General features: G+C 32.4%; 1 protein-coding gene across 2 annotated transcripts in view; it reads left to right on the forward strand.

Annotated features, from left to right (window-relative positions):
* LOC133181053 (DNA ligase 1-like) overlaps window positions 1-24,754 on the forward strand; it is a 60,071-nt gene that overhangs the window by 17,014 nt on the left and 18,303 nt on the right. Inside the window, exons 15-27 of one of the 2 annotated variants that reach the window (XM_061315594.1) lie at window positions 2,030-2,131; window positions 2,629-2,685; window positions 3,507-3,637; window positions 4,078-4,138; window positions 4,301-4,498; window positions 4,765-5,004; window positions 5,285-5,374; window positions 5,584-5,739; window positions 5,939-6,010; window positions 6,427-6,615; window positions 12,728-12,828; window positions 13,706-13,781; window positions 22,773-22,989. In XM_061315594.1, the coding sequence (XP_061171578.1) occupies window positions 2,030-2,131; window positions 2,629-2,685; window positions 3,507-3,637; window positions 4,078-4,138; window positions 4,301-4,498; window positions 4,765-5,004; window positions 5,285-5,374; window positions 5,584-5,739; window positions 5,939-6,010; window positions 6,427-6,615; window positions 12,728-12,828; window positions 13,706-13,781; window positions 22,773-22,799 (1,500 nt within the window). In that variant the 3' untranslated portion in view covers window positions 22,800-22,989. Of the gene's footprint in view, window positions 1-2,029; window positions 2,132-2,628; window positions 2,686-3,506; window positions 3,638-4,077; window positions 4,139-4,300; window positions 4,499-4,764; window positions 5,005-5,284; window positions 5,375-5,583; window positions 5,740-5,938; window positions 6,011-6,426; window positions 6,616-12,727; window positions 12,829-13,705; window positions 13,782-22,772; window positions 22,990-24,754 lie in introns of those variants that run through there. The other variant, XM_061315593.1, reaches the window with a different exon arrangement.

Genomic DNA, 24,754 nt, shown 5'->3' on the forward strand with positions numbered 1-24,754 from the left:
ACATAAAGACATAATGGCACATGTAGATATAATGACACAGGCAGAAATGATGGCATTGTAGAGACATTAGGCACAGATGGACATAATTGCACATGAAGACATAATGGCACAAATAGACATAATGGAATAGATAGACATAATGCCTGAGGTATACATAATGCCACACGTAGACACAGGGACACAGGTAGACACAATGCAATAGGTAAGCATAATTGCACAGGTAGACATAATGAGACATGTAGAGACAATGGCACACATAGACATTTAAAGTTAGACAAAATGACACAATAGACATTATAGATGGGTAGACATATAGACATGATGTCACATGCAGACATCATAACACATGCAGATATAATGACACATGTAGATATAATGGAACATGTTGACATATTGGAACAGGTAGACATCAAAGACATCAATTTGCATTGATGTCTTGGATGAAGCTTTAAAGGATGAACAGTAGCAAACTTGCTTCAGATGCTAGATATGACATATATTTTCTGCATAATGAGTCCTTTAAAGTTAGAATAAGTCCATTCCTAAGTAACTGCAAGCCATTTCAGACCAAAATTGTATAAATGTTGCATCAAAGGATGTACACTACTAGATTATTAGTTTAGTGTGGGACTTTGCTTTATTTTAAGATAACATTCATTGAGGTGAGCTCTGTAATCTTTGATTACCTATTTTTATGAATCTGTATCTAAATGGTTAAACTCAAAATCAGACACTTAGACATCAGACATTCTAGTCTGGTGTAAAAAATGATGCAACAGTCATGAGGCACTGTACATCGGTCAGGTCTGATGGTCCGATGTCTTCTTATTGGAAAGACTGGGTGCCCTATCAAATGCATTTGTAGTCACAATGGAAAAGTTTTCTGGACATAGTAAACACAATGCCCAATCTCTTGGCACAAAGTATCATGGTGGTTAATCCAATTAGATGGTAAATGTTAGGGATGCAGTGACATGCACAGTGCCGTATCTGGTAGTGTAGTTATAAATTACTTAATCATAAGACACAAGTTCATATACATGTACTGTGGACTCCATCTCATGGAAAAAATCCAAAATCAGGAAAAGTGGTATTTACTTTTCCAGTTGAGAAAGAGGAATGGGAGGTTCAAATCATGAGAATCCTGCATTTGTTAGGAAAGTTGGTATATATAAACTTTGTAATAAAACAGTTCTGTTTCAATAATATTTGTGGAGGTAAGGGGTACCTTCAAAATCTATGGAAACTTTTATAAAGTGACGATTCCAAAACTTAAGACTAAGGCCAACACTTTTCTTAATGTCCAGTCTTTTGACACAGAGAGGCAAAAATTTTCACCAACCATTGTTCAGCTAGATATTAATTGTTTAGTGTTGACGTACTACAAGTGTTGAAACTAAGAAACAGCTATGGACTGTTAGGCAGATAGGTTTTGTGGAGGTTAAATAGTATAGTACTGCATGTGTACTTAAAAAAGCGGGTTTCATATTTTAGCAGCTTTGGCGCAGACAATGATGCGCTAAATCATGAATACCGCTAAGAAATTATTTATAAATACAATATATGGCACGGACATGTATAGCGCTAATTCATGATTTCACCAACAACTCCATACCCAGTGATTGTGCTAAATTTTGAATACTCCATTTTATGTACACGTACAGTTGTACTCGTACTTCTGAAAATGTTTATATTTTGTTAAAAAAAAACAACTTTCAATCCCCTTGAAGTTAATTTGAAAAGTGAGCAGTATTTAATTAACATTGACATGTAATTATAGGTTGCATAGTCTCATGAAAAATTGGACATAAAATTCCTATACATATACTGTACTTATTCTAAACATATACTCCTAATATTAATGGAAAAACAATATGATTTAAGACACAGCATGGAATATTTACTGATGGTGTAAAATTGCAGAATATGTGACACTATGTGTAGTAATATCATGATGCATTGATTGCGTGTACATAGAATGAAATATCCTAGATATTCTAATTCATTTGAACATTTAATCAAACCACAGCTGACAGGGCGTGATGATGGTCCAAAAGAGATGCCCAGTGACCCCTTTATTCTGAGGACTAGAATACGACAGCAGGAAGACACCATTGAAGCTCTGAAAAAGGTAAAATGGACAGATACTGAAAGATTGAAGCTCTGAAAAAGGTAAAATGGACAGATCCTGAAAGATGAACAGAGAGTGTTGCAGAGGGAATGTCTGAATTTGTGTACTAATTGGAAAGTCAAATGTCTCCTGTATTAACTGCAAAAAAAAAAAAAAAAAAAAAAAAAAAAAAAAAAAAAAAAAAAAATAATAATAATAATAATAAAATTAATTAAATAAATAAATAAAAAGATCCTGAATCTGTCTGTTTCATCATATAAGAAAATTCTGATAAATTTTTCACCACATGAAAAAAAAATTGATTATAATTGCCCTGTAATGTTATTTAAAGCAAATTGTTAACAGTAAAAGTTGTTCATTTATTAACAGTATATTTACTGTACTTTAGCCAATGATTCTTAAATTATTTATAGATTCTTTTAACACAAGCACTTTTCAATTTGATGCATATTTTTCAAGACTGAGATTTTGATTTTTTTTTTCTATGTGAACTCTAGGAACTTAAGGAAACAGATCTGAAAGTGAGGGAATTTGAACCCAGACTTGAAGCAAAGGTACAATGCATAAAATTTTATGAAGATATTTAAATCATTGTGTATAATATTTCAGACTGAGTATTTAGTGAAGAAATATTTATCTATCTCTTAAAAAAGGACATGCTAATCAGTAATATATTAGGTCGATAGATTAAAACTTCAACACCTTAAGATAAAGACTTTAAAAGTAGGCTGTCAGTAAATACCTATTTACCGATTTGTCATATGGAGGTCAGGTTATTGAATACCAAAATTTATACTCAGTTACCAGGGAAAAATAGTAATCTGCATGGTTTCAAACTGTTAATTTTCAATTAAAATTATGCATTATAAAGGTAACACCAACAAACAAATTAAGTGTTCAGTAGATTATCTTCAGTTACATTATAGTTTTGGCAGTTACCAGTAGTCAGTAGATGGCTTGTTTATGTCCTGCAGAAATCTGCAAATTATGCTTTATTTTTATGATGCATGTACGTGTATGTAAAACCAGAAATTAGCTGACATAACTCCTGTACTGTTAGACAAGGCAGACAAATTTTTAACATTTGGATGTAAAACTTAATTCATTTGTTATAGAGAGGCAATTGTTGAAGTCTGAAGTTTGGAAAATTTAAAATGAAGTATACATTTTAAAACTGCCAAGTATCAGGTCTACGAAGTCTTCTTAAATATATTAACCTCTACTGGGTTATTAAAGATTCAATTATTATTATATTATAATACACTTATTATGATGGATTCTAAAGGAGTGACTTTATAGCCACCATACAGATCATACTAATTCACAAAAGGAACTTAGAAATATTTATCATTTTAATGCTTATATATACTTTTAGGATGCAACTCTAACAGAGTTAGAAAATGAAAACAAAAACTTGTGTGCAAAAGTGGATGAATTAAATGCTGATTTAGTGGCCAAGGAAAATGAAATCAAAAAATTAGCAGCTGCTGTCAAGAAGGCTTCAAGGTGTGTTCTTTTATTTGAATTCTGAGGTTTGGCTCTATCTCAAACTTTTATTTCAAACACATGGATGTCAAAATGAGCTGGAAATCCCAACCACTTTTCTTTATGTTTATGTTTTTTAACCTCAGTATCTTGAATCCTCAGATCATCATCATCATTAATTTGGTATCATGTCATCATACATAGATATCTTTTTACTCTGCCCAGTCAAGTTCAAAATAAAGTGGATTGACTGTATTTTACATTTGTTGTTTGAAATACTGTACTGTTCATATCACCTTATCCTTTCATTACCATACGTGCATGTTTTCTGCTCTAAAGTTTCAATGTTCCAAGTTTTCGAAAGGTATTATGAAAGTTAGATATATATATAACTATAGTTTTATGAAAAGGAAGCACCTTGTATGTATATCATGATATGTATATATTTATGTGTATTGCAGCAGACCACCTCCTCCTTGTAAGAAATGCAGTAGAGTTAAACCTGCTGGAATTCCTGAAAAGGTTTTATGTTAATTGTTACTGCAATCAGTAGTACCAGTCATGTATTATTTAAAAGCACAGTAGATATCTCAAAAATTTTTGCCATGCTGAGAATAAGGCATCTTTTTCACTTTTAGTTAGTACATATTTTTTTAATGTCATGTTATTGGGTTTTACTTACAGAAGGTTCCTGTTGATGAGATAAAGGACACCAACACAGCTGACCAAATAAAAGCTAAAGATGCTGAGATAGAGAAATTAACCAATGCAATCCAGCAATTCAAGAAACTGTTGGCTGAAACGGAAATGAAATTAAGTGAGGCATACAGAGAAATCTCTGATCTGAGATTGCTGCAGTCTGAACACATCTTTCCTGATCAGGTAACAAAAAATGGAAAACAAGATAACATAAATAAATGGTAGTATCATGTGTTTGCAGAAAATTTAAAGGTGAATTGGTTGAAAATTGGTTGGTAAATGTAATCCATTATCATGTAATCCATTATGTAGAATAAGAATTGAAATGAACATTTAGTCACTTGCGACTAATTTTATATTTTTTATAGATATTATGTAGTAAATACCTCCATTTAAAATTTAATTTTTGGAAGATTGTTAAAGATTGAGTTACAAGTTTTTCTTGACAGAAACACATTGAGATGGAGCCAAAACTACCATCATCACAACAATCTTTAGTCACTGAACTTAGACAGGAAGTTGAAATGGAGGAAGTTGAAAGTGTTCAGGAAGTTGCCCCTATGCAGGTTCAGGAAATTCAGAAAGTAGAACCAACAAAATTCCCATCAGAAGAGGAAGCACCTGTAGAACAGGAAGAGGAAGATACAGAAGTGGAAGATCTGGATGAAGAGGAAGAAGCTCATGTGGAGGTTAATTAAGAAGCACAACCATTTCTGTATATATTACTAGAAAAAAAAAATCTGACATAAATTAAAATTTGATCATGGGCACTTCAGGGTAAATTCTGTGAAGTTGATATGAGCTCTTTTTATGGATTCCGGTATGATGGGAAGATGGGTGGTTGTCATTGAATACAGAATTCATGTTATTTATCTAACTGTAAAATATAAATGCATTAGGTACATACTTATTTATAGCGCATATGTTTTTGATAATATAGTTACAAAGATCTTGCTTTTTCTCATACAGATAAAGCAAGAAACTGTGTTAGCAGAAAAACCTATCAAACCCAAAACAGCTGTTTTGGCTGTAGAAAAACAGAAGACTCAGCCAAAAAGGGTATTAAAAGTTTGACAGATTGTATATAACCACATCATTTTGAGAGATCAAATATACTTGATAACTTTTTATAATGTAAATTATTAATTGTAATACTATAATTTGAAACTTCATGCTAGATGAAAAGGAAAAATAACTCTTGTAGACAAAATTCCTAATTATTTCTCAAAGGAGTTGTCTCTCTTTATATACCTGCATCTCCTTTTCAGCCCAGTAGAAAAGAGAAAACAAAACTGCCATCTTTAGTTAGAGCCCCCACTAGATTTACCAGACAGGAGCCCACTTACACTGAACAACCTGTAGATCACGAGGACATATCCCAAAGAGAAAAAGTCCTCTTTCAAGTTGGTGATTTGCAGAGCAGGGTACATTTTGATAATACTCACATCAGGTTTTTGCTAAGAACCTGACATATAATATTGAGCAAAAGGAAAAGAAAAAAATGGATAGGAAGAATCACTATTGATTTGGGATGTTTTTGTCAATGCAAGTTGATTTATAATGTTTTTCGTAGTAACTCGCTGAATGCAGTGTTTAGAGTTGCTTGTATTTTTTCCATTCCAGATGAATGTGATATTGAACATGGTTGCAGATTTTGTGTCCTCTGTGAGTGGCATGATATACAAAGAACCCAAGGTAATATTTATTTACCTAGAGATTATATGTTTCTGAAGGTAACATAAAGGTACAATGTTACTACAGCTGGTGTGTACAGATACTATGTTATTATAGATACTGTGTTATTACAGATAACAAGTTTATAATTTACACTACACTGCATTTCTATGGTAAAACTTTCAGTAAAAGATAGCACAAGTTTAGAAAACAACAGAACACATTATACTTGAAAAAAATATAGTACAAGTCCAGATTCAACTTTTATTCATCTATTGATAAGAAGAGCAGACCAGTACATGTACAATCATATTAAGAGTAACATTAAGGTGTCTGTCTACAGAGGTTACTCAGTGTTTCTGATTTAGTGTATTTTCTGTGTTATATAACATACATACACAAGTACATACCGACACTTTGTGGCTGTCTTTTCATAGGAGACCAAAGCCAATGGAGTTCGACCATTTGAGTTTGGTGGTATAGCTGACATCTCAAGAAAGAAAGAGGTGGATCCAAAAAAGGAGGAATCCAAGCGGAGAAGAGCCCAGGTTATGTTTTGTGGCCAGAAGATCAGTAGCCTGCTAAGGGAAGTGTATGATCTCTTGTCTACAACATTAAATCTTCAGGTAAGACATTATTAGTTATGTAGAAACTTAAACTCTTCCATAACAATTGTTTACATTGTGATGTTGTTTGATGCTTATGTGACTTTAGTTATTAGGCTCTTTGCGTGTGCAAATGAAAACAACATATTGAATATGTTCTGAACAGTATGGCATGTGGAGGGGGCACATTGATTTGATGTGTGGTGGGTAGGTCAGTGGAGGGGGCACATTAAGAATATAATGTCAGTAGACAGCATCATTTGGTTTAATACAGTATTCTTTTCAACCAATGAAATTTCAAGATTTTTATCAGAGGCGGGATAAGCTCTGATGACATGATGATGAGTAACAGAGTACATGTGCCCTCTGATTCAGTGCAGGTGCAACTTCTTCAGTGGGGGTGAATGAAGTTTGTTAATGATAGTAAAAAAAGCATCTTTGCCCTTCAAGATTTTTATGCCTGTCTGAATATGGTGGGGGCATATAGTATTTGTTATATATTTCCTCCATTTTTAGGACACCTGAGTCACTCAAATGACCAATTTCTATCTGTAGTTTATGTATAGACATGTGTCATCCATCGTTGTTTGTTGTAAACTTTTGAACATTTTCAGCTTCCTCTCATAAACCACTAAATCATTTCAAATTAATTTTAGAGCATCTTTGGGCAAAGAGGGACAAGAATTGTGAATTTCATTTTCTGTTACCCCTTGGGGCCTGAGGGGTGGACCAAAATTCCCCAAAATTAAATACAGTTTTCAAAAATCTTCTTCTTTACTCCTCGAAATCAAGCAGTCATACTTGGAGTTAAGGTGGGGCTCTATTGATCCTAAAGTGAAAATGCATAAATCCTTTGTTTCTTCTCCTCCCCCCTTTATATTTAGCAGAGATACCAAGTGCATGGTTATAATGAGGAAAGGTGCCTCTTCCAAAATTGTGAAGTTCATGGCCCCTGTACATGTTTAGGTTTTGGTGTTAAAGCAAGGTTCTATTGATCATACATATAGTGGAAATACATTAATTCAATGAAAATCTTCTTCTCTGCCCTTGGGTATTAAACAGACAAAATAACTGCATGATGTATGATTAGCAAGAATGCCTCTTCTGAAATTGTGAATTTCACTTATCCTGGTCAGGGGCTCTTGTGATAGAGTGTGACTCTATAGTGAAAATACATTAATTCTTTAAAAATCCTCTTCTCTTCTTCTGGGTATTCAGCAGATTAACTAAGTGCATATTTTGACATGCAATGGCTCCTTTTTCAAAATTGTGGAATTCACAGCCCCTGGGTCATAGGTTCTGGTGTTACTGCAGCACTCTATCGATTATATATTGAAAATACATTAATGCTTTGAACTTCTGGGTATCTAGGCACCAAACTGCAATGAGCAAGGGTATTTTTACCAGATTTGTGAAATTCTGAACCACTGGGTTTAGTGTTGCTGGACATGGCTATAGATTGATCTTATAGAGAAATTTGTGCTCTGTTGAGAGGAGATATTCTCCTTTGCTATTCTCTATGATGTTCAATCACTGATGTTATTAAAAGGTCAGTTGAATAAAAGAATTGTACACTATTTTTTTATGTATAATATGAAAAGTGCATTCATTTTTTTTTTGAATGGTCAAGTACACTTGTAAATAATATGACTGCCGTCATGAGAAAAGGGCCCTTATCTTTTGACGTCACAATGCTCAGAAAACGACGTCAAAGTCGCAGTGTTGTGAACACGGAAGTAATTTTTGTCGACAGTGTTTCGTGAACAAGAAATAAAATTGGATTTCCAGGTGAAATGAAAAAAAAATATATGAAAATTGATGCTGAAATTTGTAATAAATAATATTATTACTATTAAGTACATGTATTTATTCATAATTCTGTTTATTATTAAGCATTTTACTTGATATCGCATAATTAATCTAAACACGACATTGAACACATTGTTCAATACAGCGATTTATAGCGATGTCTATATACTATGCATGACTCAAAATACTGTTTATTTGTTTTCTGAGCAATTTTCAAATACATAAATTTGACTCATGTGAATTAGACTTATTATTAAAAGGTATTCTACATGCACGTAAATATTTTTGTCCAGAGAGAGAGAAAGAGAGATCAATGCACATATACGCGTACTTTATTAGTGCTTCTTAATTTAAAAATTCCTTCATTTAAAAGTCTTTATTTAAATTTTAATCCATATAGTTAATCATATTGATATGCACAATTAGACCAGAGAAGGGTGAAGCGTCGGTGTGTGTGGTTGTGGGGGGGGGGGGGGGAGAGAGAGAGAGATTATTGACAAACAAACAAAAAAATAAAAATAAAAAAATAGATAAATCGAGGAATAAAAAGACAACCGGTAAAAGTTCAAACTAAAAAAAGAGAACATCTTGTTTTGGATATAGATACTTGTAACATGGGAGATTAGAACCTTCATGAACTACAAAAAAATGAAAAGAGGTGGATTGTATAAATGTTATATAAAAAAATCTATACAAAATTAACAACAAAAGAATATGCCTAGGAAAAAAATGGAGAAAACGGTGCCACGAAAATTTTGCTAAAAATATAATTAAAAAAAAAATAATGAAATGATCAAATAAATGTATAAAAAAAAAAAGTACACTCTGATAACAATTACTTCATCAATTTTCTTAAATTATTCCGATGAAAGCTGGCTTGAAGTTAAATTGCGCTTGATTTAGGAATTTTATCAAAATACATTTAATGTGGGCTTTTCCATGAGCATTACACTCAACGTTGAAGAAAATAATAATTATATCGAACGTGACATTATGCGTGAAAATATGTATGAAACAGAAGAAGAAAAAACAGATTAAACGATAGATTACGAAACTACGAACTTCTGGTAAATGTTGATATGGCGACATCTTTTGAGTATTGATCACTGATAGAGGAAAAAAGTACTACTAACAAGTGGTTATGAATGTCATATAATAATGTAATAAAAATGTTCTAATCATCAACGACATTAACACCAACTGTAAGACAACAAAGACAATCAAAACATCTACATTTTGAGAAAGATGGAAAAGAAAGCAATGGTGATGTTTCGAGCGACAAAAAACAACAAAACAAAACAAAAAAAAAACAAAAAACAAAAAAAAAACAAAAAAATACGGAGGCTCATGTAACATTTTGATGACCGTGAAATATGAAAGGAAGCATTTTTTTTTTACTGACTATTGAAATCATGTATATGATGAATTAGTCACGTTTCGCGTTTAAATCTTGGACGTCGAGTCTCATCTCGATAACCCGGATATCTCGATTTTTTCTGAAAGTTCCGTTGATGCCGGGATACTATTAGTTATCCAGGTTCAATAAAGGGTGTACGGGGATTATTCCATGGACCATGAGGCCGAAGTTTATAACTGTACCTGACTTTAAGGGAATGATTAAACAAATACACATACCTTTCTGCTTTTAATAAAAAAATATATATATAATTTTGAAGAAAAAAAAAAAAAAAAAAAAAAAAAACCTTTGATGTCTGGTTAGCCGATGTCACGGATTAAGATGAATAGATGACCTTAACTGCGTAAAAATATATTTAAGTCTTGAGAGATATTCAGTTTTAATTTCAAATAGATTTCGTCAAAATTGTAAAGCAACTATATTTTATTTTGCCTAGAAAAATCCAACTCCGTTAAGTGTACATATATTAAAAAGAGTCAAGAGCAGTACAACCCTCTCTTTGATCAAACTATACAATGTTATTTTTTACAGAACTTTCCGTAAATCTGAGTTGGAAACCAGACAATCGTTTACACATGCATTGTGAGTGATTATTATCTGACGAGATTTTATCAATTCCAAAAATCCAGAGAGGTTATTATTTCAGATCGAGCGCAATGTTACAAGGAATTAAATTTTTTCTAGAATTGAGCATTGATACCTGAAAAAGTTTACAAAGTGAAAAATATCAATAGTTTTGCTGACCTGTTTAACAGTGATGATAAATTTACCTTAATTGGCTTGGCTAAATTTTGTAAGATTGTAATGTCTTTATTTCACTCTTGAAATTCCTTCCAATACCTCTAAATTAATATTGTATATATGTTAATCCTTTGTTCATTTGTTACCTTTTCATTGTTGATTTATTTCTTTTTGTACTTTTATGCCTCATGTGAGGCCATAAAGTGAATAAAATGTTTCAAATGTTTCAAATGATAAGCTTAAAATATGACACGTATCTGCCAGCTATCTTTGCATGTCCAGCAGGTGATACTGAGTAATTAGTATCTGGCAATATGATAGCGAATTTCCAAATCGTATCGACATTGAATCATTACATAAGCGACCCTTATAAGAGATGTGTCCAAGCGATACAGTAGTAGCGTCGAAAGCAAGCAAAGGTGCAAAGCCCCCCCCCCCCCCCCCCCCCCCCAAAAAAAAAAAAACAAAGCATTTACAACCGCTTTTTTTATTAAGCATGATTTACTTTAAAAACTTTAAAGAAGTTGACAAATATATTTATAAAAGTTACGGGAAAACACGTGTGTTTGTTATGTATGCAGAGAAGGTCTATCGGTATAGAAGATCATTTAGTTGTTCATTTTGTTTACGCGTGAATAGGTTGAATCCGTGCTACGCATGATTCAGTCACGTATAAGGTAGATTTTCGGGTGTTTAAAGTCATTCGAAGATTGCTGCTACATTGCAACGGACTAATCACTGCTTAGGTCGACTACAAATTGTTTCGCTGAATATAGAAATAAGTCCATACTAGACGAGCCTAGCTTCTACTCATGCAGTAATGCAGAAAAAGTTGCTGATTATGTACAAACAAACAGGGCCGAGGTTTTTCTTTTTTATTCAAATTTAACTTTTAAAGTCGGTTAACATCACATTGATATAGTGTGTGTGTCGAAGGGGAGGGGGGGATGCCTCTTTATATTAAACCAAAAATATTTTTTTATATATCGGGATCGATGTGCTGATGTCCCGCGTTATGCGCGTTGCCCTTCCTTGGGTTGAATCTATCCTTTCTCTATTAGACACCTGTGATTTTTTTCTTTTAAGGTTTTTAATTTAAAATTGTTTTATATATTGTATAAATTTGGCTATAGTATTAAATATAAAAAGAATATCTTGTGCTGAAATAGTGGAATTGTACAAATGTTATTTTTTCAAATGAATATAAACCATTCCTAGATCCTGTCTTGATCACCCCACCCCCCTCCTTTACGATATCACTAAATCTGTCTCTAAAATAGTATGAATAAAGTCGACTTTCCTTAGGAATAATTACATACTAGAAGCTTGGAAGAAGAAATCATTTTTTTTCAAGTTTATTTGTGTCAAAACGATTAAAGTTATTTAAATAATTTTAAGAATGTTAGGAAACTGAATTTGACGCACGCGACGTCATTACGTTTTCAGTGAGTAACGTCAACGTTATTTTGAGGCGCCTTACTAAAATGCTCATAAAATATAGAAAAAGTGAGATATTTATAAAAGTTATGTATTTTTGCAATCAGAAAGAGTCAGGCTATCAAAAAATACCAAAAAGTCAATTTGTGAAATTTTGACCTTAAGGGCCCTTTTCTCATGACGGCAGTCATATATAAATCAGAATGAGACAAAGTACCTTATCTTTGTACTTTAAGGCAGAAAGAATTAATTTATAGTTTCTCAGGCACCCCCGCATAAGATCAAACAGTGCCTTATTGATCAGTTTTATTGACAAATTGTAAAGGGAAATAACTGAATTGTCTTTTTTTAATCCAAGTTGAAAAAGAAAATTGAGTTTTTCCCTTCTATCAGCATTTCTTGTTAACACTCTATTTTATGAATTTAACTTTTATACAAACATTTGGAATAACATTATTTAAAGTTGAGTACATATTATAATTAATGTAAGAGAACAAAGAAAGGAAGACTCAGTTGATGCCATCATTTTATTTATCAACTGACAAGAACAGAGATGACACCTGCTTCCTGAAAAAAAAAAAAAAAACTGCCTGCCGCATTGAATTTGGAAAATTTTGGCCTGAGAAAGTAAAGATTAATTTTTTTGGCCTAAATCGTCTTCAAAGACCAAGAGAGTAATGTAACTGGACTAAACTACATATTATAATAGGTATATTTTCATACCAACAGCACAATGACTTTGAGATGATCTACAGATCCTTCAAAAAGCACCAGAAGAAAAGGGCAATGGAACAGGCCATTATGTCAGGAAGTCTGCAAAAATACTATGGGTGAGGCAGATTGAATACCCTTTTATTCATGTGTGCATCATATCACCATTAGACCACTCACTTTTCAACTTGCAATCGAAAGAGTACTTGTATTGACTGAACTCAAAGACCAATGTCTCAAAAATAATTTTGTTTTTTTATTTTGATTGAGTCCTGTCAAATAATGTAGATATGCTACTACTTAGTGATTAATACACAGAAAACTTCCATTTATTACAATATACAAAACTCAAAGACTTGCTAGCCTCAGAGGCCACATTTTGAGAAATCAGATTTCATGTTTGCAAGGAACCTTATTCATATATGAATTGCATGAAGACAGAATATTTGATAGGAAGAGTCCCCAGTTTATTTATACCATACTTATCCTAAGTTCATTATAATTTGTTTCTGCTGAATTGGTATGAGTATAAATTATTTATTTTGAAAGGCATAGGTGATTTATCTTAAATGAAAAGTAAGGTGTTTTTAACATCACCAACATTAAAACTCCTTCTGCTTGTGTATAGGTTATCCTTTTGATATGAGTGAACTTGGAAGTACCAGATAGTTTCTACTCATGTAGTAAAAAAAAAAGTATGGACCCTTTGTTCACAATATTCTAATGTTGAAAATTCTGTAGGCTTTAGATTGATATATGCAAGCATTCTAATGTTATTTAAATTCAAGATTTTTCAAATCATTGCCATTTGAGCTGGGTAGGGCTGAAAAGAGTTTCACATAAATTGATAAAACCATTCAGAATAAAGGGGGCCAACTCAAGTCTCAAAACAAAATCCTGGGTGATATCCAGATTAATGTAAAGATCTTTGGTAGTCTTATAGTAGAAACTTGCAAAGTACATGAACTGAATTAAATATGACTTCTTTTTTCACAGTTCTGGAGGCAGAAATACATCATATGATTATCACAGACTTCACAGGACAGGGTCCTCATTGAGTGCAGAAGATCTGGTGAGTAGTATACAAACATTACACAGGGGATGGGGTCTTCATTGAGTAAAGAAGATCTGGTGAGTAGCATACAAAGATTACACAGGATATGGGGTCCTCATTGCCCACAAAAAAAGAAAAATCTGGTCAAGTAGAATGCACTAGAGACTTTGTAAGATGGGGTCCTCATTGCCTGAAAAAAAAGAAAAAAAAAAGATCTGGTAAGTAGAATGCAAAAAGAAAAAAATTAGAGCTGATTAGTAGACTGGACTAGACTTTGTAGGATGGGGTCCTTATCAAGTGCAGAGGAGCTGAGAAGTAACACTGTTACTTGTATATCATTTATTAACAAACTATACTTGTATACCATTTATTAACAAACTATACTTGTATATCATATATTAACAAACTATATAGGTAAGCTAACAACAGTTCCAAGGTTGATGGAAATATGTAATCTCAAATGGTAGCTTTCCCAATTTTTAGCTCACCTCAACAAAGTTGGGGAGAGCTTATGTGATACACTTGGCTTTGGCATCGGTGTCGGCATCAGTGTCCCAGGTTAAAGGTTTTGGAGCAGTTTTCTTTTTAAGTACTTCAGTGCCCTACATTAATCAGAGATGCATGGAAGATGCTTCTAGTATATTTCATTGTACCAGTCAAGGTTTCAGATGCTGCAATTTCAGCTAAGGAATGATCAGGTTAATGTTTTATGAGCAGGTTAAAGTTTTTGGAGCAGGTCTCATTTCCAAGTAACTATAAGCCCTATGTTGACCAAACTTGCATGGATGATACATCTAAGGATGCACACTACCAAGCTTGCTTCAGATGCTGGATCTGACCTACATTTTCTGGATGAGTGATCAGGTTAAAGTTTTTGGATCAGATCTCATTTCCAAGTAACTATATGCCCTTTATTGACCAAACTTGCATGGATGATATATATTCTAAGCTTCTACACTACTGGCCTTGCTTCAAATGCTGGATCTGACCTACATTTTCCGGATGAGTGACCAGGTTAAAGTTTTTGGAACATGTCTCATTTCCAAGTAACTATAAGCCTATGTTGATCAAACTTGCATGAATGATACATCTAAGGATGCACACTACTGGACTTGCTTCGGATCTGACCTATATTTTCCAGATGAGTGACCAGGGTTATGTTTTTGGAGCAGGTCCATTACAAGAATCTATAATGCCTATCTTAACCAAACTTGCATGGATGATGCATCACAGGATGAACACTCTCAAACTTGCTTCAGATGCTGAATTTGACTTACATTTTCTGGATTAGTGACTAGTGTAAAGTTTTTAGTTTTGTCCATTCCCAATTAACTGCAAGCCCTGTCAGACCAAAAGTGCATAAATGTTACATCTATAGGGATGCACATAACTAGATTATTGTTTAGTGTGGGACTTTGCCTTACTTCGCTAAGGTGGGGTCTGTAATCTCTGATTACCTATGTTTTTTTAACTACAATTTTATCAAGTTGATAAACACCAGTATATTGGAAAGGAACTTGTTTCTTTCTTCATAGAAGTAACATGTAATTATCTCCTTGTACTGTAGAGACATTTTTTGTTCAAGTTTATGAAGCTAAATTTTATTTTTCCCAACATTTTGCTACAACATACTATTTTCAATCTGAAAAAAAAAGAGACTTAATAAATGTAAATCAATTGGTAAATAGTTTTAATAGAAGCTTCCTAAAAATGTTTTCTTTGTGTATTTCTGTATACAATGTATAAGCCAACCTTGTGAACTTTTTTCAATATAAGGTAAATCTGATAGTTCCCTCCCTTCCCATTTTGCTTTTTTCAGTGACCTGGAAGCTTATCACAGCAAGTATTGTAACGTGTTCACTGTATTTAAAATTTTAATTCTTTTTAGGTAAAAAAGGCTATGACATATATGCAAGTCTGATCAAATCTGAGATTTGTAAAGTAGATGACTTGCTAAATGAGCAATAAATTTAGTCCTTATAATTAAAACAAAGCATGCCAAGGAACTTTTGTGGAAACTGACAAAATGATGATTTTATATGGCCATAATTAATCACCACGCAAATTTTAGTATTGATATTTTTTTTAAATACCGTTCTCTGCAAACAATAAGTAATGTCATCTGTGAGGTTTTAAATTTAGCTGGAGTGATGAGGTATTTAAATCTTGTCATTGTTAGCATTTCTTTGTTAGTATTTTATTAAAGTCAAAGACCACCACCATCATAGTGGTGATTAGGAAGAATTAATAGTTTGCTTTTGTCTTTATGAAAATATGGGGAAGAGAAGATAGAGCTTTTGTCTAGATTTATATATGTGCCATCTTCATTCCATACCAGTGCCTATATAGGTTTACAAGTCAAAAGCAGAACATTCTGAATATTATGTACATATTTGCATAATATTTAGACAAAAGTATAATTATTATGTAAATTTAAGAAATAAAAATGATACAAACATGGTAATTGCTTAACAGAGAGCCTATTAGAAAGGTAGTGATAATGAAATAAAAAACAGTTGAATTTCAGTATCTCGAATACTGATATCTCGAAGTCCATGGATATATCGAAGTGATTTGGAAGTCCAACCCCTTATTCTTCAAGTATTTTACCCTGGATATCTCGAATCCTCAGATATCTTCAAGTTTTTTCTCGGTCCCATTGAGTTCGAGATAATGAGTTTTGACTGTACTTTTTATTTGTAATTTTTCCATGAACAATGAAAATCCTACAGTGTCATAAAACAGGAAAATAAAGAGTGATATTTAAAGACAATATGTTATTGTTCTGATTCATATAAAAAAAATTATTTTTATGCCCCGCTTTGAATATGGCCGGGGCATATAGTGTTTGTCATGTCCGTCTTCTGTCCTTCCATCCTTCCATCTGTCCTTCCATCGCGCTTTGCATTTAGCTCAGTTAAAAGCTCATTTTCAAAGAAACTATCCAAGATATTTTCATCAAACTTCATATGCTGTTAGATATTGATGAGCGCTATGCAACTGCATCAACATTTTTTGACTTTGACCTTTCCTTTGACCTTGACCTCACTTTTCCTAAATAAGTGTTTAGCTCAGATTTAAAAATACCATTCAAGATAGTGTAATCAAACTTCATATGTTGATACATATACTGATGAGAGCTATTCAACTGCATCAACATTTTTTAACCTTGACCTTTCCTTTGACCTTGACTTCACTTTTTTTAAATTAGTGTTTTGCTCACTTTTAAAGAAACCATTCAAGATATTTTTATCAAACTTCATATGCTGATACATACTGATTAGCGATATACAACTGCATCAACAATTTTGACTTTGACCTTTCCTTTGACCTTTTTGACCTCACTTTTCTTAAATTAGAGTCAAACTTCATATGCTGATACATACTGATGTAAGCAATTCAACTGCTTCAACATTTTTGACCTTGACCTTTCATTTGACCTTGACCTCACTTTTATCAATTTGTGTTTAACTCAGTTTTAAAGAAACAATTCATAATATTTTTATCAAACTTCATATGCTAATACATACTGATGTAAGCTTTTCAACTGCATGAAATTTTTTGACCTTGACCTTTCCTTTGACCTTAACTTCATTTATTTTAAATAAGTGTTTAGTTCGGTTTTAAATAAATCATTCAAAATATTTTTATCAAACTTAATATGCTGATACGTATGTTTGAGAACTATTCAACTGCATCAAAAATGTTTGACCTTGAACTTTCCTGTGACCTTGACCTCACTTTTCTTAAATTTGCATTTTGCTTAGTTTTAAAGAAACCATTTAAGAGATATTTATGTTAGCTTATGCACTTAAACATAATTTGGTGAGAATTTATCATCTTTATCCAACTTTTTTAGATTTCAATTTTAAAGAAACTAATCAAGATATTCTCATCAAATTTCTTACACTAATACAAATTTTTATGTTGCATTACTAATATAACCTCGGCGAGGCATTCGTGTCCTATGGACATATTTCTAGTTTAGCTTATGGTACTGTTTAAAAAGAGTAAAGATCTCATCTAAAATGAACACTGTGCATTCTGTTAATATTTGAATTGGTAAGTGTCCTATTTAACATGTAACAAGTATGCATTCTTTACTGTTAACTTCAGTCAGAAAAAATCTGCCACAACACTTTGAATACAATTGTTTAATACTTTATTTGGACAACTTTGGCAACAGGTCTAACAACGCATTAATTTCTGATAAGAGATCTGTCGTCTGCCAAGATACTTGATACACGTATCCATTACACCTGTTGAATGCGTGTATCGGCAGTCAATTCAGATATAATAAAATGCACTTGAACAAAACTAAGATTTTTGTCTTGTCAGACCCTTGAAGAATTTTAAAATCTGATCTTTGATTGTGCTGGAATTTATCATCTGGATGTTGATCTGGAATGGATTAAAGTGTTAAAGTAAAGCTGGTTATTTTAAACAAAAAGAGTACATTCATGCATTAAGAATTAGCTTTAAATGATATAGATAATGTATGACCCTGGAAGAAAAAAAATTACTGATTCAGATATCAAGTGAATTTAAATACTGGAAAAAGGATAATCTTTAATTAAGTCTAAATGCCCTGTTACATGTACATTTGTAATTGACCTGTCTATCCATCTGCCTGCTAAAATGTATAGTCCTTAATATATCCATCCATTAAAGTTAGAAAGGTTATGAAAATTCTCTATTAAAAAATTCAGGAGTTTTAATTCTAAGACTTCAAAATTTATATTTATCATAAGTGGGTCCAACGTTGATGAAGTGAATATGAGGGAAATGGGATTACAAAACTCCCTAGTACACTAAAACACACTTATATCAAACATGCTTATAACAAATTCATGTTTACAACAAAAAGATTTTCATTCCCTGTGGTTTTAAAAATGTATTGTGAACTTAACAGATATTACCAATTACATTTTTAACAAAGCAAAACTGTTTGAGCACTTTGCTATATGTGGGTTTTACTAATTGTGTACAGTAAGAATATCAGGGATTCAGCATTGTAGGTGCATGGGGGATCCTTAAAGAGCTGAATATGCAGTGGTACCTTGACATTATGCTTAATATCAAAATCCATTAGAAAAGTTGTTTCCAGTAAGAACTTGTGAATTGGACATTTCAAGTCAATAAATTCATCATTTTTTTTTTTTTTGCATTAACATCTTGTGAATTTAGACAGCTAATTCAAGTCAATAAATTTAAATTTACATTAAAGGTAGATTTTTTAAGATATTAAAAAAAAATATGGGATTTACATGGCTTTTCTTGAGGGGGGATTCACATTCTGTTTTATCATTTATAAATTACATGTGGAAGCCAAAAAAGATTTCCCCCCAAACTATTTGGTAATCATATTGCAAGAATGTGAAATGAATATATGTACCTTTCAACAACTACATAATTCATTCTTCACATACTATTTCTATCACAACTATAGATAGCTTTATTAGGGTATTCACATATTTCTTCCAAAAAGCTAACATTAGGTGTACTCTGTAACCTAGATCTTGTGGTGTAGATCTTTAACTAATATACTGTAGAATGGAAAGGTCAATGAATGCCATTCATTTCCTCTCTTTATTTTACCTATATATATATGTACACTTAGTACAGAAAACCCACTGATTGTACTGACCAACTTTGTCCAAGTCATGCCAGAAGCTTTGTTTTAGTGCTATGTTCTGCATTATTCATGTTCTTCATTGCAGTATAATCTCTGTGGCTGATACTTAATGACCAAACATTTAATTATTTGGAAGGTTCATTGGGTTTAGTATTATAATAAGTGAATGATTGCATTAGATGTGAATGTGTGCTAAAACATTCTTTTAGTTTGACCAACTGAAGCGTTTGGTCATTCTGTTTGGGGGAAAAAGAATGCTGACTTTGAAGAGATGCAATATAAAATACTCTGTTAGAAATCCTTGAAATCACTTTCAACTATTACTCATTTGGTTTTGAGGTCAAATATTGAAAGGTACAGGTGATAAATTCATATACAGCATTGATAGTTTCCAGAAGTCCTTTTGCAATGAATTTTATAAATTCTTTATAATAGCTAAAAGAAGACCCCTAGTGATTTTGATGTCGAAAATAAGAATATCCACAGTCAGAAGGTTTTTGTTTGTTTGTATGTTGTTTAACATCCCTCTCGAGAATTTTTCACTCATGGGAGATGCCACCACTTGTTGGTGGAGAGCTGCAAATTTACACCTATACTCGGCACTCAGGGCCATTGAGTATTGAGGGATCTTTTCGTGCCAACACCTACGGCGACACGGGACCTCCGTTTATACAGTCTTATCTGAAGGACTGAGTTCCACGTCCCGCAGTGGATTCGAACCCATGACGTAAGGATCAGCTCTTTCCTCTAGGACTCTAGAGCAGATGCTTTAAGGACATATTATTGTAATGAAATGAGTCATATTGGCATATTTGATCTTTTATCTCTTAGTTTTAATTATTTTTACCTTTTTTTGGCCAAATTTTTTTCCAGGGTAGAATGTATTAGCTTGTAATTAAGGCTTAATATGATATTTGGCAAGTGGGTGTCAGCATTTGCACCAGAAGGTGTATAATTTTATTAAAACAACGTAAGTGATCACTACTTAAATTTATTTTTTGTTGTAAAATGTCCAAGAATAACTTGTGCTAGAATTTTGATGGAAAAATAAACATGGAGGAGTTTGATATTAAGATTTTAATTTAAAATTCTTAATATGAGGTGATTTTCTTGAGCAATTTAATTTCGACATGAATTTCTAATTTGAGCTGGCCTAAAGAAACCCCACTGCAGTGTGCATTTCAATGGTACATGTAATATTATTGGTAAAAGAATTTATGAAGATAGGATCTTTAAGGTGACAGATCTTACTTAAGCACTTTTTTGCAATTTACTATAATGAAATAGATTACATAGACTCTGCACATAAGTAACTTGATATGACCAATTCCATTTAGGACTGAGTGCTCTGGAGATTATGAGATAAGTAAATAAACTCTACATAATTAATATCTTAAAACACTAAAGAGATTTATTTGAAGTTTGAGTGCCTTGTAATTATGTGCATTTAAACATTCATTTTAATCAATGAAATAATGGACGGCAATTCAAAATAAAATAAAAATTAATCTTGGTGACGTAGTTGGAAAAAGTTCAGCATGGAGTCTCTCACACTCGGTAAATCAGTGTTGGTCTAGATGCCTTTGAAAGATTCAAAGATATCTAGAAAAAAAAGGAAATTTAAATATTAATGTAATTTCATAATACTTATTGACAAAATATTGGAGTACACAAATTGGGCTGTTCTCCAATTGATTTCAAGAGGGGATTAAAAACCATTGAGTTCCTTTGCATTGTGTTTGTATGTGTTTCATGGTGCTGCATAATATGTTGGGCTCTGTATAGAGGGATTCTCTTTCCAGAATTGACAATGCTTGTTTTGAATCCAGGAACACATAATTAGGGAATATATAAGATCTGTGGATTGTGTTTTATTTGAATCTTTGTATGGACTTTAAACATCCCATGCTGGTTCCTTTAATAGCTGCTTCTATTGTGAGGATTAAAGTAACTGCAGGAGTGATTTGGGGAATGTGTGTGACTGAATATTAACTGATGAGGACAATATTATTTTTTAAAAATATATATATGTGGATAATTTGAGTTTATTCATTAAGCTAATTATTGCATGGTAAGTGATTTTTTTTTTTTTTTAAATCAGAATATAAGATAAATCTCAAATACTGATTTCCAAATTACGATAATTTCAATATTTGGCAAAATAATTTGTTTAAAAATATTAAAAGGATGATAATTGTAGATATTGATCATTACCTAATAGATTATATCACAGGTCAATTACAGAAATAACTTAAGTGCCATAACTGACTAGGATTTTAAACTTTCTTAGACAACTAAGGATTATCACGGCAGGTCATTGTGAAATTGTCAACAATTTGTTTACTGTCTAAGGAGGTGTTATTTTAAAGAGGCATTATCTTAAGATTAATTCCAGGCTTTGAATTGGCAGGATTTAAAAATGAGAAAGGAAAAAACGGCATGTTTCACATGCCAACTTTGCACCATGGGTGCTGCACCCATGTGTTGTCGCTAAGATAGAAACAAAACAATTCCCCCCTCTCTCTTTGAATTTTGGTCCTATATGACTTTGACAGTCGAAGCAATTGATGGCCAAGTAAATAGTTTTTATGGCCAAAATCAATATTTAGAACAAACTGCTTTACAAATAGCAGAGAAAATATGTTAAGAGGTCTATTGCAGTAAACCTGTGTTTGATATTTTATTGCTTGTGCAGTATTAAAGTATCAATTTATGGAAACAATCGGAAGTCATTGGCCAAAAGAAATGGTAATTAAAGTAAATGAAGAGAGATTATATGCTGACAATTACCTTAATTAGTCAAATAAACAGGATAAAATCTGTCATTTTTCTCATGGAGCAGAACCTTTTGGAGTGGAAATATTGCCATTATGAAATAAAAAAAAAATGATAGGAAGTGTATTTATGTATGTCCCAAATTCACAGGGAAATTTGTACTTAATGAAGAGATTATAAGGTTTCCAATTGGGTAAGTTAGATTTTTATCAGTACCAGAGAAGAATAGCATTTTTAGTAACATTTAAAGGACTTGCAAAATAAGTATTGAAAAAAGCATGTAAATTGGTTGAATATAGTTATACCTAAACTTTTTACAATATTAATGAACTAGTTTTCTGAACTGGATTGCAAAAGGTATATTGAGATATTGATCAGGCAAACAGCACCTCATGAAACTTTGATAAGTCGAATCACAAGGTATTATTTCTGGTTCTAGAAAGGGGCTTTAGAGACATCAAAGGCCAGGGAAACTGGTGCGAGGGAATTCTCATAAAAAATATGTGATATAAGCAAAAACTGCAAATCTTTATTGCTGTTTTTTTTCCCTTGATGTTACTGATCCAGGATAGAAGTTAATGCATGCATTATCATTGTAGGACTGCAAATGGATTGAGAATATTTAAAAGTGCCATTTTGATTCTTCAATAAAAAGGATGTTACAATGTGTTTTTGGATAGAATTTAATTTTAATCCGACAATTTACAAATTCCAGTGAAAATAACAAACATTGAAAAATTATTAGGATTTGATTTCCCAATTTGTGGATTAATTTTTGGTGAAAACTGTACAGCATTATTGTATTTTTGTGAAGTATGGAGGAGTCCAGAACGCCAACCAGAATTGAACTTCATGTAATTCCCATAAGTATACAGGGTGTTTCAGAAGTTGATAATTCGATTGACAGTTGCATGGAAACTAAAAGGAAGGCAATGGTGTCTCGAAACAAGAGTGCTGTTAGTGCTATAAGTTCAGCATGTCCAAGTCGCAAAACTTATTCCACTAGACGTTGTTTTACTGCAGTTGAGAGACCAAAACGATCTCGGAAATTCTGTCAGGCTTGTGCTTACCAAGATGTGAAACAAGTTGAACAAGACATTGAGGTAGCATTTCTTGAATCCATTTTTTTTCTTGACAGCTCATTGGTTATGAAATCCTCGAATTGAAACAAATGATAATGTTATCAAAAGAGGAAATAATTTCCTGTAGCTCATTTTTATATTAGTTAATTAACATCATTGTAGTTTGATTTAAGGATATCCGCTCCTCAGCCAGGAGCAATAACTCTTAAAATTATAATTTAATTCGAAAAGTCTCCAAATGAAGCTTGAAATTGAAATCATTTCTTGCAACAATTTTCATTTCATGCATCTCGATGCGATTCAAGGTTATTTGAAGGCTTAGAAACGGTCTTGTAAAAACTTGATATTTTATGTAGCCCATGAAAGTACAAAAATAAATACATTTTAGATCGAGAAATCAAATTTCTATTGATTTAGGCTTAGATACAAATGTTTCTTAGCATGGTAAGAAATTAGACGTGATCTGTGATGTCTTGCAATGATAGCACAAGCTTTTTACACTATGTATTTATAAGAATTGAAGAAAATAGAAGAGAACTAAAGTACCATATAAGTATAAAAGTACATACAATTTTCTCCAAATGACTGGATACCTATAGTTTTTTATTGTTAAATATATTTGTTGATCAGATTTCAATTAGAAGAAGCTTTTATTCACTTTTCCTGAAAATATATTTGAGATTTGATTATTTTCCATATGTTATATGATTAACTTCAGTGATAAACTTTGAAGAAATACCATAGGTAAATACACATTACTTTTAGAATTCGGAGACATTTTTGTGAGCATTTTCAATTAACAGCTCCCGATTTTCAAAAACTATGGATTGGACTTCCTTAAGGAATGAATTTAATAGCAAAGTAGGGCAAACTCTAAGGTCAAGGTCGTGAGGTCGAAAATGTTGGTACGCAAGGAAACGTCTTGCCACAAAGAGTAAACGTGAAATATTAAAGCCCTAGCACTAGCAGGTCAAATGTTATGACCAAGGTTAAAGTTTTTTAAAAGTAGCTAGGTCAAACCTCAAGGATCTAAACCAAAGGTAAAAATGTTAGTACCCAAAGAAAGACTTGTCACAAATTAAAGAATATACAAGTGAAATATGAAAGCCTAAGCACCAACTGTTCTCAAATTATGGCCAAGGTAAAAAAAAATCCAAAAGTAGGTCAAACTTTAAGGTCAAGGTCATGAGGTCAAAAATGTTGGTACTGAAGGGAAGGTCTTGTCACAAAGAATACACAGGTAAATATGAAAAGCCCTAGCACCATTGATTCAAAAGTTGAGGCCAAAATTAAAGTTTTTAAAAGGTAGATCAAACTCTTAAGTTCAAGGTTAAAAGGTCAAAAATGTTGGTACTCCAAAAAAGGTCATCAAAAAGAATACACATGAAATATGAAAGCCTTAGCACCAACTGTTCAAAAGAAATGGCTAAGGTTATTATTAATTTTTTTTTGAAAGAAGGTCTTAATCCAAGGTCAAAAGTCCAAAAATGTTGGTACTC

The sequence above is a fragment of the Saccostrea echinata genome, unplaced genomic scaffold, assembly GCF_033153115.1.
Source record: "Saccostrea echinata isolate AGI-Se365-2 ecotype Australia unplaced genomic scaffold, CSIRO_AGI_Sech_v1 ptg000008l, whole genome shotgun sequence".
NCBI lineage: Eukaryota > Metazoa > Mollusca > Bivalvia > Ostreida > Ostreidae > Saccostrea > Saccostrea echinata.